Source organism: Lampetra fluviatilis, chromosome 2 (genome assembly GCF_964198595.1).
Source record: "Lampetra fluviatilis chromosome 2, kcLamFluv1.1, whole genome shotgun sequence".
Lineage (NCBI taxonomy): Eukaryota > Metazoa > Chordata > Hyperoartia > Petromyzontiformes > Petromyzontidae > Lampetra > Lampetra fluviatilis.
Window position 1 is genome coordinate 13,205,481 of NC_136276.1, and position 18,648 is coordinate 13,224,128.

The following is an 18,648-nucleotide window of genomic DNA, read 5'->3' on the forward strand; positions in this document are numbered from 1 at the left end:
AATAAATTAAATAATAGCATACGACGTTTTGATTGCAACACAAGCAATCGTCATCAGGTATAAATGAAATAGCAAAAAAAAATCTAACCAGAAAACTATAGACAGACATATAAGCAGACAGATATCACAGAGATACATAGAGAGAGAACACACATAGGCACACAGAGAGAGAACGTCTCTGTGACGAGGCCTTAAATAGAGAGAGGGGGCGGAGAGAGGGAGGGGTTAGAGAAAATTAGCATGTCAATGAGTATGACGACGCGTGGTAAGGTGCGCAAGCTTGAAAATTAGGAGAACGAGAGAGAGACACACTAAATTAAATAACCCGCGCTATGTGCATCTACGCGACTGTGATTGTGGGGAATGGTGGCACAGTGGTTGGCGCACTTGTGCTGGAATCCTCGTGACCTGAGTTTGATGTCCAGCCACGGATAACAAAATGATATATGAACTGGTTCTGGGGATCCCCCAAGGTTGACTCAGCCTTAAATGAGTGAACATCACCACTTGAGGGACAAATGTGCATAGTGCCGGCCGCCTATACCCCCTTGCAGTGATCTTACCAACTGCACAGCGGCATGCTAATGGGATTTTCCCCAAAAGATCATACAGTTGAACGGTGCATCTTTTTATTTGCGTGTGCATATGCACGTGCGTTTTTTTGTCCCTGCGTTATATATACCGCTGCTGCTCTCCAATGTTTGAAAAAAATATTTCGGCTGAGAAGTGATCATTCCATTCTAGGTTTTTTGTAACCACTTGAATTGCTTAGATTTGCACAGATTCCCATGCATTGCAGGGACAACACTCGACAGATCCCAACGCGTGGCATGTTGGAGCGCTGCAATCCGTGTGAGCGCGAATATGTTGTTCTTTTGCTACGCTGCCGTGCACGGCCTCTTAGAAGCTCACCATTGAGTGCCGCTCTTGTGTAAATGGTTTGTGCGACATTGCGTTGCCTTCCCTAGAAATGAAAGGCTTAGAGTTGAAACACTGTGTGTGTTTTTCTAATATTGCAGCTTGGATGATCTTAAAAAATGGGACCTTTTTTGTCAGTATCAAAGTATGAAAAAGAAAATAATATGTTTTGCCCTTTCTGGCAAAAGGTTTCTCTTGCAAAATGTTTCCATTTGGTATTTGAACATCTTAACACCTGTTGTATTGCCAGAAAGGGTAAAACCTATTCTCATTTTTTCATACATGGCTGATCTTAGTTTTAAGTGTCACTCAGTGCTGTAGAAATCACGTATATATATACTTTTTGAGATGTGATGTGCAGGTTATTACACCGATTGAGACGTACAATCGCTGAGTGCCTCAAGTAATGTTACATCTTGTGCACCGAATGGAAAGTGGTCCTGCAGGAATCCTCCTCTAGAAATGGAAATCTGGCTGCGCTCAGGAGGACGGAAAATTGTGTTACTCGCTCCATTTATTTCCTGGCTGCCCACGTGGCCGATTCGTGTGACAGCTCTGGTCCCAACACTGGCAGGTCATCCAGCGAGGTAGTGCGATGACGATGTAAGACGAGACTCGCTACGCCACAAAGCATCATTCACGGGCACACGGGGACTGTGACTTTTGTGCGCACGCTGTCTTGACTTCGGAGGTGCTAATTAACGCTGCAGGTATTATCATGGCTCGTGATGGATTTGACTGAGACTATCATCCATTAGATTACTGTAATTGCTAGAATAGGTGATGATTATATTCATACATTCGTATAGAATGCGAGTGCAGTTCACGTGTGTGTGTGTGTATTATCTGCTCATTTCTTCTCCATGCGCTTGTAACAGACGTTGCTGCTATGATGGTAAAGACAAATCTCAAGGCCGTGTAGTTTATACGAAAATTAATACATCTTGAGAGTGCAATATGTTTCACATTTGTTGGCTGTTGCGGTAAAATTAAGTTCGACTTAGCTTATTGCATTTGCAGCTCAAGTTCTACTTTATGTGTGGAGCAATGGATAGATATACATACATGCGGTTCAACCCAGTGGCACGCGTGCACGCGCGCACACACACGTTACCCGACTGGTGGCATGGTAAGCTCGGTGTGGATTATGTTTTGAAGCAGGCGGCACATAAATCAAGTCGCAATGCTTTTATCCACCAGCGCATTGTTAAGAATGTTACTTTCCGCAGATGCCCATGTCTCATTCTCTGTCGAGACGTCCACACCTTGATAAGTGATGCTGTTGTCGCGAGAAGCTCGCCAAAGGCGTGACAGCCGTAGAAGAGTGGTGTCCTCACCGTCACATTAATAACCGCGCGAGATACCCGGTCGCCTTATCGTGCCTGCCCCGGCGCTGCACGTGCATCGATGCGATCGAGTGTGCGTCCTGCGAGAACACCTGAGCAGCGTCAGTTTGAGAATCACAACCGGAGTCGAGGAGGTATCTGCTGCGCGGTTATTACAGCTTTCCTTCTAGGCAATCAATAGCTCACCTGGATCCTCGTGTTTGTGTGTGCGTGTGTTGTTTGGGGCGCCACGGTGGCGAGACGTTATGTTCCTCGCCTGGTATGCAGGAGGTCATTGGTTTGATCGCGGCCCTGATGCCTGCTGTATATTCGGAGTTTGCATGTCTCTCTCCACTTTGTTGGGCTATGATTTGTGGCCAGGTCACTTCTCGCAAGGAGCTACGTAGCTCAGTGGCATTTACCTTGTAAAATAAAAAATAGTTGAATAGTTTATACTTTGCGTGAAATGGTGTCGAGAAGGTACATGTTTTTTGGTTAATACTTTTTTGGGGTATTTGTATTCTTGACTTTGTTCATTGTATGCCGTGGCTACGCATGTGGAAAGCTTGCGACTTCGTGCGTGATAAAAATGACACCCGATTAATTGAGGATGATGCACTCCATTACGTCTGTTAATCTATTACAGAGCCCTTACGATTCTATTAGATTTGTCTAGGTGCCTATTTTTAGTGTGATTTAAGTCCAATAAAATTTATAATGTAATCATACTTTATTATCCGCAACATTTTCGCTGAGTGTGTCGATTTCTTTTGTTACAAGGCGGGTCCTTCGTAGAATAATTGGGCAGCTCTGTGAGTTTGTTGCACCTGGAAGCAAACCGAATGAAACCCAAAATGACTCGCGATTGAGAGCCTAAATCACAGTCCGTACAGATAGATGAGCAACCCACTTGCCACGCTGCCTCCTACGTTGCCCTCGGTTTGGTGTTCCGAACGGATTGTGTGGTCCGGAACGGGACGATCGATCTTTTTTCCACCGCACCGATCTCCTGTTTGATCGAATGTCTCACGGAAGTCTATATCGGTTTTAAACGCAACACAACCCTCGTGGGTAAAGGTTGAGCTCTTCGCACTTAGCGAAGGTGCTTTTTGTTTATTGCATGATGTATGTTTGTGCCGCGGCCCGGAATTGTTGTGCCTGCGTGGATTGCACTCAATCAGTGTAATGAATCTTGCCGTGCAGGGGGGCAGACGAGAGCAGGCTGTGTAAATAGCCCTGCCTGTGTTTTTTTATTAAAAAAAAAACAGAGAACGATTTCAATGGGGCCTTTAAGAGCCAGACAGCTCTTTTAATACAACCAAGCTTTTTCTTATATATATATATATTTTTTTTTAGGGGTAACCTAATTCACTTCGTGAACAGTTTTTGTTCAAAGATTAATGCTGGTTTTTGCCGTGAGTGTAAATGTGCATGTGCATGGGGTCTCAGGCACTGGGGTGAGTGATTTACAGAGATGAGGGCTGCTGACCCTGTAGGTCAAACAGAAAATTCCGTTTTCACCGAAAGCAGTTAACCCAGAAGCCTCATAAAGTATGAACCTATTTTCATAGCTCTGAATCAGCCACTCAGGAGAGCCTCCGAGCTGCTGACAATAGTTTTATTTATTCCAGAAAAACCACCCAGCTGCCCGTGTATTTCTTACCGCAATATCGTAGATTTGATTTGTGTGTGCGGGAGCTCAGAAAATATCAAGGATCATTAGTAGGTTAATGTTGTATGATGGGAAATGAATTTAGCTCACTGCATTTATGCAAAATTAAGCTTTTCATATTAACTAGGACTAATTTGAGAATGTGACATATATCATCTCTATACCTGAAAACACATTCATTTCAAAAGGAGCAACAGCATATGTTTATGCATATTTGCGTGTATGTGTGTGTGTGCATGCGAGTGCATGCCGTCTTGCGCATGTGTCGGCGTGCGTGATTGCGTGCATGTGTGGATGCCTGCGTGTGTGCATTCTTTGTATGTGTGTGTGTGTGCGTGTGCATACGTACCCTCCGTGTGTATGTGTGTGCGTGTGTGATATTATATTGAGGTGATGATGGCATTTAATGAAAGCACTCGCTCTTGCAGGAAACAGAGCAGATTTATGCGGCTCCTCTGGAATGGTGACAAACACTATAGAGCCACCCTTGCTAAAGAATGATGCTTCGGTTTTGGCTAGAAAAATGTGGACATCATTAGGAGACTGATGCCCTATATATAGGCTTGTGACTCATTTGATGGCTGGCATAAATAACTGTTCATAACTCTAGTGCCAATGCTTTGGAGGGTATTCAGAACACAGCGCCCTATGCGCGCACATGCGAGAGTGAAGGATAACTGAGATCACCTCTGGTTATCGTGCTGTAAGGGGTGTCATTAATTTGTTTTATAATGAAAGGTCATCAGAGAGAGGTGCATGGCTTGTCATTTACCCCGCCTGCCCTTTGGCGTTTGCAGAGGTGGCAGATGGAATAATATGTATGGCTCGAGGTGACACGGGGCCATGCACTGCTCATCCTATAACTCATCGCCTGCGTGTGACCTTTCCGCTTGAGGCGAGGGTACTGCCACATTGATGGAAGCCAAAAGTTCATCTATAAAACGCTGCCATGCCGCACCTTTGGCCAGCGCCAATGTTTCTGGCGGGACAATTTAGCGCATCGGGAGACGTGGGCTGTACACGGAGAGTTATAGGTTACCCTCTTTGCTGTAACCGCAAAATTCCAAACCTGGTGGCCATAAATTCAAGGCATCAGCAGCCTCGGGTGAGAATTTTTTTTTGTAAAGTGCCCTCTACGCTGATGAATGGTAAGGCTCCAAAGTCAAAATTCCCATGCAAAGAGCACTTAGGAAGAATTTTATTCAAACGCAATTCAGATGCAGTGTGATTTAGCAGCAATCGTTATTTATTTACCTTATCCGCACATGTGTAAAGTCAACAATTAAGCCACGTGTGAATTATGGAATAGTTTATTCGTAACATGTTTTTTTTTATTAACGGCGTCGCTTTGACAGCACTCGCTGACACACACCTGGTATGGGGAGGGTGGGGGGTGAGAGGCATGGGAAGAGAGTTTGGTCAGTAATCAAAGGGCGAAGTGATATCAACACATGCCCACGGTGGGTGCTCTTCTTTTTAAGCCAAGTGAAGATGCAACAAAGTGAGCAGATTAGAGGCTGCTTCTCAGAAACTCCCCGATGGGCAGTGGCATCTGCTCCTTCTGTTCTCCTGTCGATGAAAACCTGCTCGCTGTGCGTGAATTATAAGGCGTCGAGGCGCCAGGGAGTGATCGCTAAAGTGTGCGGAGGCTGCACGATACTAACTCGGTCGCATTCATCGTTTAGTTTTGTACATTCCTTCCTGTGCAGTCGTGTGCATGTCCTCCGCATGCGGCTTCTTGGTTCCAAAAATAATGGCAAATTATCAAAAGAGTGGATTCGTTGAACCCGAATGAATGGGGGAAGGCTGTAGAACAAAGATATCGATTTATTGATCCAGTCGACTTGGGGGAATTACAATAAGAAAATAAAAATTTCAACAAATCCCGTTCATTGTACCTCTTAGTCTCGCAATGTAAAACCTGTAAGTGGATGGACACGTTACTTTGTATATGAGTCACAGTGTGCTACAGCAGTTGCTCAGCATTAGGGCTGAGCTTTCTCGCTCTGAGAACGGCTTCTTCTTCTTCGTTTGCAGTAAATGCTTAAAAAAAACTGCGTATGTCCAGTATCTTAACTCCTTTTTGGGCATACAATTCGTGGCTTTAGTTAATGGCCAAAAGTACCCATAAAGAGGAATACGGTTTCTGTGTTTCCGCTCTGCACCTCCTCCACGGACCATTGTAAATTTAGCAAATCGCACGTAACTGTTTTATGCATTCAAGTACATCAGTGTTCACATTAACCAATTCCCTAGCTGTGGCCTGGCAGGAAGACGTAATTGTTATTTTTAAACCCATCAAATGTAATTCAGCATCCGTCTCACCATCTCCATGAGAATGATTCAAATCCAGGGGTGTGTGCATTTCACTTCCCTTCTCTGCCCCTACCTCCAACGCAGACTGAACATGGCTTCTTGCCTTCCTCCCCGCGAGCCCCTCCCACATTTCTCATTCCTTCCCTTCATGTTCCTCCCTTCTTTCCTCTGTTTACTTGCTACCCCACCGCTTCTTGTGGTGGTGCGGCGTGACGGATGGGTCCCTCGCGGCTGGAAGTTATCACTAATTTTGTCCATTCCTCACCGCATGGCACCGTGCGCGCTCTCGCGAGCGTCGTTATCGTCCCATCGCCACCGCCATCGCGCACTCGGCACGCGACGCTTTGCAGTTCTGCACAGGCTGTCGCCGTTTCTTCCCGACATCCGCTCTTCACAAGTTTATTCTGTTTCAGCAAGAACTAAAACGGTCACACAGCGTGCACTCCTGCCGCGCCGTTCGAGGCTACCTCCAAGTTATTTTCTTCCCTGACTTGTTGAAAGTGCTCTACATCGACGTGGCATTCGTGCTGGAGCGCCATAAATGAAAGTTAAGGCAGATGGTACCGAACACAAATACGGTAATGATGCTTGGAGAATTCACGTGAGTGGCAGAGATCATTTTTTAGCGAGGCCTCAGTCTCTCCCCCGAGCGGTGAGCACCACTCGTGAGGTCTCCTGTGTGGGGCATTCGCAGGGCAAGGCTGTGTGCTATGGGTTACCAATGGCAGTTGCTACTGCTGGAGAGAAACAGGTTTTAAACGTCTGTTGCCTAAAGCCAAAACAAGTCGGTGTCTCCTTGCTCAAAAGGGGCATCAAGCAACTGTTCATTGCTCTTGGGTGTAAGGATACACAGATCGAGCGATTAACATTGATCCTCAAGCTCACAATAATGCGTCAAATCATGTGCGTGACAAACGGTGGCTTGTTCTGATTCCCACGCGTTGCATGCAATGGATTCACCTGACCCCTCGAGCCGCTGGAGGCCTTTACATTAATCACAACTGAAGAAGAAAAACCCCACTCATCTTGAATCAAATCGCAATCCTGAATCTATTGAATCACGAGGACTGCGAATGGCTGTGTGCCGATTCATCGCGGTTGGTGGCCCCGAGGCAAGTCGGTGGACAATCCACACTCCTCTGGCAGCGACGTGAAATCTCTTCCACAGTTGTGACCAACTGTTGAATTTCTCGACGAAACACCCCGCCACCCCCGAAGGCAGCAGAAAATGAATCGTATTCCAGCTCGCTAATTTCAATTTTGACAGTTTTCAGGGGGGGGGGGCGGGGGGGGGGGGAGACGCGCAGGGCTTGACCTCCACAGTTTAAAGGAGGCAGGCGTCATCGGTGCGTCAGACGAGGAGCGTGAAGGGCGCACGGCGGTGTGAATGTGGCCCTCACGCCTGTCCCGTGAGGACAAAGGGCCGTTAGCTCTGAATAGCAATGATTTCTGCCACAACAAAAAATTGTTGCCTGCTTTCATTTAATCAAGGTACAGGAACTGCTATTCTATAGCCCCCCCCTCCCCACTGCTACATTTCACTTAATAAGCAAACTGTGAAATGTCTTAACCCGTGACTTCCTGTGGGACTGGATAGCTTCGAGGAGGACGGATGGGAGTTGTGTGGGAGATGTCGCGAAAGTTTGCACCATAGGCCACTGATGTCTCTCGCTGCTGTCAAGCAGCGCGCCGTCCCTGCGCGTTAATGCACACCCGAAAGCGACACCAGATAATTACCAGCGACACATTGTTCACTGTGAACGGCTGTGCTGGTGATGAGTTGGTAAATCAGTGAACGATGGACGGTAACTTGGTGCCCGGTGTCGTTGCTGGCAGCGGCTGTGTTCGGATTCTACGGCTGGGTGAAGGTGTGGAGTGGGGGGGTGCAGCGGTTAAGACAAAGATTGTGGTAAAAGTGGTAAGGGTACAAAAACAGTTACTGCAGGTGAAGCGAGTAATGTCCGCCAGACACACTGTGTTTGAATTCAAGGGATGAAATTCGAGGTATGGGAATGGAGAAGACATGCTCTTAGTTCTTTCGGTAAAGTCACGTAGGTAAAAAATGAAATTAAAATTAATAAAAATCAAATATTATTATTATTAAATAATAAAATCTAATATTATTATTTTATTTTATTATTATCAAATATTATTATTATTAAATAATAAAATCTAATGTTTTTATTATTTTATTTTATTATTTTATTTTTATTAATTTTAATTTAATTTTTTACCTACGTGACTTTACCGAAAGAAGTAAGAGTATGAATCCTTGCAGTCACGAAAGCTTCAAATCTAGAATGGAGCAGACAGTTTTCACGATGCCGTGTCGATCATGGATATGTCTTTCACCACGCTAGTCCTTGCGGGGTGGTGTAGGTGGGTTTGGGGGGAGGCTGTATGTTGCACTGTGCTTCGTCCGTGCTTCTCTATACAGTCCTCATTTAACGCAGTAGATGCGTTCCTGAAAAGTGTGGCGTTAAACAAAAAAAATGGATTTAGCGGAAACAAAAATGTCCGCGTAAATGTAACGATGAAGTTTGGGGAGATACGATGTAAACATAGACAAAGATCCCCGTATAGCCTCAACAGACCGCTGGGTTAAGTGCTGTTAGTGAGCACCTATGAAGGCCGGCACGGCACACCACGCCCGGCCGCCTTTGTCTCCCCAGATGATTACACACCGCACCAGGTACTATATTTTAGGCTGAGTCGACCTAGAGGAGGCCCAGGACCAGTTCAGATAATCGTCACTGGTTTTGGCCGTGAGCAGGAATCGAACTCGGGTTGCCGGGTTTGAAGCGCGTGAAGTGCTAACCGCTGCACTAACGCTCACCACACACAGAGTAAGATAGTGGCACTAATAACTCTATCACTCTGCTCAGCCAGGCAGCTAAATAAAGTAGTTCGTCGTCAACCGCTCAGAGACCACGTTATAGTGGTGTTTCTTCCGCGTGTGCGAAAAGTGCTCCCGAATGGAAGAACCGCGTTGTAGCAAAAACGCGTTGTGTGAAACACCACGCGTTAAGCGAGGACTTACCGTACAAAGGAAACGTAAGACATTTGCTGAAAGTAATTAATAGGTCTCATTACTGAATGGGACCTTTCCTTCTTCAACATTAGTTTTCAAGTAGTCATTAATGGCTTTGAGTCAAATGGTCATTACCTTCTGACCTTTGCAATACCGTTTTGTAATTTTTTACGTCGAAGTTGGCATATGTTTTTTCTATTCTTCCTACCCAATGTCAATGAAACATTACTTCTATAACAATGATGAAGGGATGCCCACACAGGAAGCATGCCATAGTGATCCTGCCGCACGCTGCCAATGCATGTGCAGTGGACAGTCATGAAATGTTGATGGAAATGCTGATGGGGGAAAGCTGACATGGAAATGATATTGGGATGACCATTGTGTCAAGACCTCAATCAAGTGAAGTCGAAGTAAGGCTCACTCTCGACTCGAACATCTCCACAATAATGAAATGAACTTATATTCGTTCAAGGTCAAGATCAAGTGTTGTCTGGAGATTTACCATTGGATGTGTAGCGTCTAAACATTCATGAATGTCGGTGCGTTAATTGCAGTACGCAAAGAAATGCCAGGCGTACGAGGGGTTAGTCAGAGTCCACACAGAGACAGGAATGCTCTTGCTGCATTGCCATCTTGTGGCTACCTCTCATCCCACTGGGGCAGGAGGGTGGCATGCGTGAGCCAGCATCACTGGCTCTATCTCGATTTAAAGCTTTCGTGGCTGCAGGGATTCATCTTCTTGGTTCTTTTGGTAAAGTCACGTAGAAGGGAAGTAATAAAATAATAAATATAAAACATAATAAGATTAATTTTATTATGTTTTATTTTTATTATTTATTTACAACTAATTATTTTATTATGTTTTATTTTTATTATTTTATTACTTCCCTTCTACGTGACTTTACCGAAAGAACCAAGAAGACTGGCTCTATCACTCAGGCGGCGGCGCCACTGACATAGCAACTGACTCGACAGAGGGGCTGCCAGCTTGGTTGGGGGTAAATTCATTCTATCATCCCTACAAGGCCAATAAAACGAGTAGTCAGCAGTGATTTTGCTTGCCTGTCATCCAGCACCGAAGAGGCAAGGATTGGTGGATCGCACAATTATTGTGATACTCCTTTGCTGTGGGCGTTGAGGTGTGATGCTCTGGCTTGCCAGGAGAATGCGGTTCAGCAAAAATGTCGGACTCCATGCTTTACATCTGTATGGGATAGACTGTGTGCCCGTCGCATGCGTTGGTTAATTGTGAGTGCTCCAGTTTCCTCCTGCGTGTAAACACTCAAATGGCTGATCACACCTTCGTATGTGGAGGGCCGTGGAGCTGGGGCAATTGTTGGCACCGGCTCACTGCGTGGCTGCCTTCCTACCTGTCTGTGGGTTTCTTGTTGCCTCGGTGTCATCCGCTCTCTTCGAGAGCGAGCGAACGCTGTGCGTGATTGCAATCTGTGAGTAGTCAACAACAGTAATCATCTTTTTAGGGAGACCGGCCCCCACCACTGGCCCAGGGCCTCCCCAACAGATGTGGGCCGAGTAGCGACGACGAGTAGCAGCGCCACATCTTAACAAAACGAGCGTCGAACGTAGACTTCGCCTCGGCAAGTCGCCCTGCAGCTGCTGACTGAAGACGTTGGCACGTTTCCACCAGCGGTTGAAATCAATACGGTGAAGGTGTTCTTTGTTTTTTTTTTCGGTAAAGTCACGTAGGTAAAACATTAAAATAAATAAAGGTTAAATAAAAAATAAAATAAAAATCACGACGTTTCGGAGGCAACGCAAGCTTCTCCGAAACGTCGTGATTTTTATTTTATTTTTTATTTTACTTTTATTAATTTAAATTTTTTACCTACGTAACTTTCCCGACAAAAAACCCAAGAAAATGAATCCTTGCAGTCACGAAAGCTTCAAATCTAGAATCACGGTGAAGGTGCTCAACATTCCGCGGCACATAACCTGGGGGGGCGGTGAAGGTTGTGGGGGGAGGGTTAGGAAATCCTTTCGACTCTTGCCTCGTAACACCGTGCCCCCCCTCTACCAACCACCCCCCCCCCTCCTTCTCCTACCGGCAGCTTCAGACGTAGCGCACCTGGATGGGCGCAGCGCCCTGGCGTACCGCTTTGCGCACAAGAGCATGCGCACGCTGAAGGACGCCGTGGCGCTGCGCTTCAAGACGGCGGCGGCGGACGGGGTGCTGCTGCACGGGGAGGGCCAGCAGGGAGACTTCCTCACGCTGGCGGTTCATCGCGCCCGACTGCAGTTGCACCTCAACCTCGGTACGCGGCGAGGGTCCCCCCATGGCCAGACGTGGCGCGCGTGTCGTTGTTACCCGTTGCGGTCATCGCAACGCGATGTAAGACGAAACGTAATTTCCGCCGTAAGTCGTTCACGTTAACACCGCGAAAGCTGCTTGCGTTAATCTCGATTTGAAGCTTTCGTGACTGCGGGAAGCCATAATCTTTGGTTCTTTCGGTAAAGTCACGTGGGTAGAAAAATAAAAGAATATAAAAAATGTAATAAAAAAATAACGAGACGTTTGCAGGAAATTTCTACAGCACGTGGGTGAATGAATCACTCAAATGTGCATGAGCTGTCCTATCCAATGCTGTAGATTTTTCACAAAAGCTGCACTCTTAATATTTACTCTTCGGTTCTTTCGGTAAAGTCACGTAGGTATACAAAAATAATAATAATAATATATCACGACGTTTCGATCGCAACACAAGCAGTCGTCCTCAGGCGGAAAAATAATCCAGCCTGTGGACGACTGCTTTCATTACTCTCCCACTTCAACAAATGCTTGAGCTCCACTGCGATAACACACCTACACGGACAAGCTTACACCGATCATAACACTACAACACTATTACAGTTTAAGGATGACATTTTACGACTATTTATTACGATAACGGACGTCTTCCTATCCCTACCGCAGCTACCCTAACGATGGGGGCGCAATGGAAGTCCCATCCATTTCTGGCTGTTTTGCGCTAATCCTCCTGCGCTGCTCAATGTCTAAACCTCTCTGCCCCGTGTCCTCCTTCACTGTTTCTACCCAGCGCTGTTCTGCTCTTCCTTCAACCGCTTGTTACTTTCCTCTGCTGTGCGTTCCCATTAAATAGTATCCTTCCTCAATGTGTGTCTCTAAACCATCACAAACGTCCGGCTTCATTTTCCCCCCAACATTCTTTTTGCTCGGCCCGGTTGTTTTCTCCAGTCTAGATGCTCCCAGTGCCCCCCTCTCCACCGGCGTATTGCTGCGGTTAGTATCGTCCGCTCATCTTTTTTTCATCATGCTTTAACGCTCTGCTCCGCGTGACGGTATTGGGATGATTGTTGTCTCATATACTCACTTTTGTGTTGATGTCTTTAGCCTTCCTTATCTTGGGAGTTTACCGAATGCAGCAGCAGCAGCAGGCAATCCAATCCTTATACTTACTGTACGTCTTCATCACAGCTACATTCTGTGGTATCAATCCTCCAAGATAACGCAAACCTTTCCGGGGCCTGCTTCAGTGTCAAGGCACCCACTGCGAGGTTTATCCGCATTTCTCTGGAAATGTATGGACCTACTGTGCGAACCTTTACATTTGTCCAATTTTCTTCTTTTTCAGAGGAGGAAATTGATTTGCGTTTCCCATTGCATGAACACCATGAAAAGCAGTGATGAATGCTTAAGAGAGCTGCTTCAGAGTTGAAAAAAAAACATAGCTGTTTTTGAGCAGCTCTATTTGCAAGCTGGCACCTCTGTGTAATGGTGTGGCAATTAAAATTTCCTTCCATTAGACTCACAAGTCTATTGGGGTGTCATTGTGCCTGGGTGGCTGAGGGTTAAGGCACTGAGCTAGGAGCACTGACATCCTTGGTTTGAATCTTGGCATCAGCCACCTCTGGTGGAACCTGGTTCTCAAGTGTAGCCTGTCCGTGCTGTTAGCCTGGTCACCAATGACTGCACGTCAAACATCACACTTTATTGTGGGTTTTCACTGGGTTTTGTTAAATTCAAGAATAAAAAATTATCTTTTGACAGCAATGGAAGGAACACTTTTTCACAGGAGGGCCGTGTGAATGTGCACCCTCTCGTGTGTGGACACCAAGGTCACTGGAAGGGATCTCAGAAGGACATTAGCTTTGCGATATCAGCCTCTATTCTATAAGACGCCGACGCTGCCCTGCGAGGGTTTCCAGAACGGATTCTCAGTTTGACCACACGATGCCAGTGGCACGCAAACGACGCCGCTCGGTGACCCAGCGCACATTGCCCACCTCCAGGCAGCAGGCAGCAGCGCGCACCCACGGGGCACACGAGCGTGACGGTGGGCACGCTGCTCGACGACCAGCACTGGCACAGCGTGAGCCTCCATCGCCACGGCCGCCACGTCAACCTCACGCTCGACGGGCACACGCGCCACCTCCGCACCAACGGCGACTTTGACTACCTGGACCTCGACTACCAGGTGGGCCCAACTCGGAGCCTGGCGCCCAAGCAGGGCTCAACTTGAACTTGACGGTTAGGGGTCAACCTTAAACTTGATACACAGGCGGCCACCTTGAATGTGACTAGCTACGAATTTTATGGCTACCTTGATCTTAGCAACCAGCTAGAGACTACATTCGGGCCACCTTGAAATAGACATATAATTGTACTCAGTGGAGAGACAATTTGTTTAGATTTCTTTGAACAGACTTTTAAAATAAGTTAACACATGAACAAAAAACTCTTTGTGAGTGGGTCCTACTATTTTTTGAGCTATAATTTGTGTCGATTATGTTTTATTGCGACTTAAATTACTTAAATTGTACCACGTTTCCCATTTACAATAGTCAGAACCTTTGATGCCTCGCGATTTCAAAGAGTGAAATTATGTTTAAATTTGTTTCCACGTTTTCTTACCTGCCTATGTATTTAATTACATATCTTAATTGCTCTTTTTTATTTTGTTCACATATATTTTTATCATAAATTCCTTCTTCAGTTTTTTTTTCCTTGAACATTGTGGAAAGCTGTGGTTGTTCAATCGCCAGACATCATCACTAAGAATGCAGTCATAAATCGAAATTAAAATGATATCTTTGCTTGACCGAGCATGTGTCAGTGCTAATATCTTATTGGTGGTCTTGAGAACTTTGTAAACGTGACAAAATCCTATGGCGGGGCCCAGACTATCCATAGATGGACACATGGATATTCAGATTGTCCTTGTATTTTCCCACAATTATATTATTACAACTGGCATTTTAACGTGCAAAACATGATTTACCTTTACAAACTATTATTTATTTTCTACGCATCTAGAGTAAAATCCAGATTCTGTCATATTAAAAGGATTTTTTTTTATCTCGAATGGGCTGCCACCTTATTCCTCAATTTGTCCGTGCACAGTTTTAATTTACAAGACATCAGATCCTCCCCCTACTTTGTAACATTTATACAGCCACTACAGCTTGTTGAGTCAACAGGGAGCTTTGTGTTTCTTTACAGATAGAGGGAGCATGCAGGAATGGCGATAAGTGAAGCAGCTGCACGCAAGACGATATTTGATATGCGGCGAAATATGATTAAGGGCAGTGGGGAGCAGGCCACAGGTCTAGCAGAGCCTATGGTTCAAGAAGAAACTGTGCTCCCTTACAGTTGCTATCAGCAGCACACACCAGGCATGTCGGCTTAAAATTCTATGGATGCACTTCTCTGCGGATTTGATGATTACAGGCCATTGGCTAAATCCCATCAGCTGAGTTTGGAAAATGGTAATTATTTCCTGACTGCCATTCTGATGTACATTCCTGATTGCAAGTATTCAAAGGAAGTTTCAATTAAACAGAATTTGTACTGTAATGCATTTGGAATACATCAATAGAATGTACAAAATCTCTATGAAATTTTTTTTAGTATTTATTACAAGGGACCTTTGCAAGTTGTATTGTTTGATCCTTATTATGCGATAGTTGTATCATGCATTGCTGCATAGGATTGGTGCAAACTTACACTCTGGTCTTTTGAAAAATATGTTGGCCAGTGTGTGAGTGTATATGGGTACGCTTTTTCAGGAATGCATTAAAACACAAATACACTTAGTTTCATTGATTCATGCATTTGTATGCGTTATTTTAAGTTAAACTGTGTGTTCAAATTTTTTTATGATTATACTCCTAAATGGAAAATGTTGTGTGGAGGAGTAAAACAGTCAAAGATAAAATTAACCAAATCGCTGGCAGAGCTGGACACAGAATGTTAGTCTCTACAAGGCCCTCTGCTTGCCAGCAGATTTTTTTTTCTTGACATATTAACGGCTTGCCTTCACCTCCTTTGATGCCAACTACGTTTGATTTGCCACTTGGATGCCTGGCCATTTGGCAAACTTTGCAGGTAAGGCAGCCAAGATCACACGGCCGTCTGCCGTGCTGGCGCGTGTGTGAGCGCCAGTCGCGTGTTGACAGTCGACTGCAGTGGGGGCCACTTAATTGAGAAGCGTTCCTTTTTGCTGAACGATGCTAATCGCTTGTGCTGTACGCGGCGGGATGCAGAACCTGTGACTGCAAATCTGTTATCTGCCTGGGCATCACCGATGCACAAATTGGCATTCAAAGACAATGAGAGAAGGGGAGGAATAATGCAACAACAAAGAAATGCATACAGATTGTCAACACGCATCTGAGTGACACGTGTTATCCTGCATGTCGCTCCCCTGCCATGGTTTGTTGGACTAAAGGGCACCCATGATTTAATTGCAACCTGAGAAATGCCACATCCAACGACCAAACAGCAATCCCATCGTGAGCACTTAGCTCTAATGAAGCCCATCTCGGAAGGTGCCAGCTCACAATAAAGAAAAGAAGCAACGTGCTGTCTATCAACGTGTAGTCTTTATATTGGCCATCTGCCCCAGCAAACCACAAAGGTTTTATATAAATGTCCAAACGGGCTTGGCACAGGCCAATCCTCATCAGCGGCAGTGTGCATAATCCAGAGGCGCGGAGGGGCGAGGTGTGTGTGCAGCTATGTGGCTGTATGCGTTTGAGTGCGTGCTGAAATTATTGCTTGGTTTGACCCGTCTCTGGCTTAACATGCCCCATGGGATCTGGAGGTCTATTTCAGAATAAAAAAAACACGAGGTTACGTTTTTGACGCACGACTCTGGTGCCTTCTTGTAACCTTTATTGACCGCCCTGGAATTAGGTGTACAAAGCAATTTAAAATCGAGTTTGTAGTCTATAACAATGTTTTATGTGTCCCATGCGATTCGGTGGACTATTATGTTTTTTTTTGTAATTACGAAAAAAAACATTTAAGCGATAATATTCTATTTTGAAGTGAGCCCCAGGTCTCTGCTGCTGCACTTCCTACTGGAGTGTGACACCCATATGGTTGTATGGGGACATCCACAGGAGGATTTAACCGTCACGTGATTCATCTTCTTGGTTCTTTCGGTAAAGTCACGTAGAATGGAAAAAATAAAATAATAAAAATAAAACATAATAAAATAATTCTCACGACGTTTCGGCCACACCGCAAGCAGCCGTCCTCAGGTGGAGAGCAGGTCTGTCGAGTAGACAGACCTGCTCTCGTCGTGAGAATGATTTTATTATGTTTTCTTTTTATTATTTTATTATTTCCATTCTACGTGACTTTACCGAAAGAACCAAGAAGATGAATCCCTGCAGTCACGAAAGCTTAAATCGAAATGTCACGTGATTGCTAATTTTTCTACATTCCATCCCCCACCCCGCAGTTGAGCTTTGGAGGGCTGTCCACTCCCGGGAAGGGCAGAAGCAGCTTCAAGCGGAACTTCCAGGGTTGCCTGGAAAACGTCAGCTACAACGGTGTCAACCTCATAGATCTGGCCAAGCGGAGGAAGCCAGCCGTGTACATCACGGTACACAGTTCACTGCGCCAACGCACATGTCACGCACATGTCACGCACATGTCACGCACGCACGCACCCACCCACCCACCCACGCATGCCGTTTCACCAAATATATTGGCATGTTACATTCAGCCATGGAACTGTGCTCTGCTCGTTTTCTCAGCATTAATGTTCAAGCACATGCCCCTGCTCATTATAATTGCTAATTCTCAGTTGTCCGAGACGGTGAGAGGTGTGGCCTCGTGTAGTCTTAAACATCAACGCGTGCAAATTCTTATTGGATTCAAATATTTACCCGTTGCTGTTCAAATGTGAAAAATGTCCACGTAAAACACACATCCATAAATACCTCACATTAATTACTGTGACACCTATCGGTGATTTAAAATCGAATTTGTTTGGGAAAGGAAACTATTTGCATACCAATATGCCATAAGAGGACATGTTTCAATCAGTAAATATTACCTGCTATGCCCAACGGAACGGAAATATAGACACTGACGAAAAATATGAAAACAAAGGCTGAAAAGTGCGTAAAGAAGCATGGAGAGGTGCCTACTTAGAATGATGATGAGGGGGGTCAAGAAGGAAGACGTGGCATTAGAGAGCATGCACAGAGGGGAGTACACGCCTGGGACGACGTCCACTCTGGAGATGGAGCAATGTGGCCCATTTGTGTGTAGGAGCTCGATCGATTGTTCACCGCAAGGCCGTGAAGGAGGCCTTTATCTCACAGTGGATAGATCGTGGCCGACGATAAACTTTGGAACGAAAGTGCTCGTTGCATTTGTCTCTGTGCGATCACCGGCGCACCGGATTCCGGCTTACACCCGTTCGTGGACACGCAGAGGTGGCCTTGAATTCTAATACACGTAACAACACGCATGATGAATTGACATTGTGCCTTTTTTGATTAAAAGCTCCTCACTGATTATGCATAATGAATGGGCAAAATCAGATTGCCGTCAAACTGTCCGACTCAAACCTTCTCCCTCGCGTGGCTGTCAGCAGGGCATCATGAACTCTCGGAGCGAAACTTCTTTCCATGGCACCTGACTGATTTGATTTGTTCCACTTGTTTATTCACATCCGGCGAAATGCCCAGTCGCATTGCGAGTGTTTGAGGCGCATATTCCAGATGCTCGGTGATTGATTGCACTTTGATGTACGCTGCGGGGTGCGTGGAAAGTGTCCTTAAAAAGTTTTAGTGCACTCTGCTAGAGTGCAATCTGGTGGCAATAAGTATGGGCGGGTGAGAAAGCGCAGGGGGAACTATTAGTGAGATTGCCAACAATGTGTCATATTTTGTACAGTATTGGCTATCCGCAAATCGCATCTGGAACTCGACACGACTGCTCGAGAGAGGGATGCAGACGAGAGACAGAGAGAGAAAAAGTGAAGATATAAATATTATTGGTTCTTTCGGTAAAGTCACGTAGAAGGGAAACAATAAAATAATAAAAATATGAAACAATAAAATTCTCACGACGTTTCGACTGCAACACAAGCAATCGTCATCAG

At 45.5% G+C, this 18,648-nt stretch overlaps 1 protein-coding gene across 1 annotated transcript in view; it reads left to right on the forward strand.

Moving 5' to 3' along the window:
• LOC144943033 (contactin-associated protein-like 2) overlaps positions 1-18,648 on the forward strand; it is a 146,601-nt gene that overhangs the window by 55,263 nt on the left and 72,690 nt on the right. Inside the window, exons 5-7 of the mRNA XM_078870202.1 lie at positions 11,335-11,538; positions 13,535-13,719; positions 16,993-17,136. Coding sequence (XP_078726328.1) covers positions 11,335-11,538; positions 13,535-13,719; positions 16,993-17,136 — 533 coding nt within the window. The remainder of the gene's footprint in view (positions 1-11,334; positions 11,539-13,534; positions 13,720-16,992; positions 17,137-18,648) is intronic.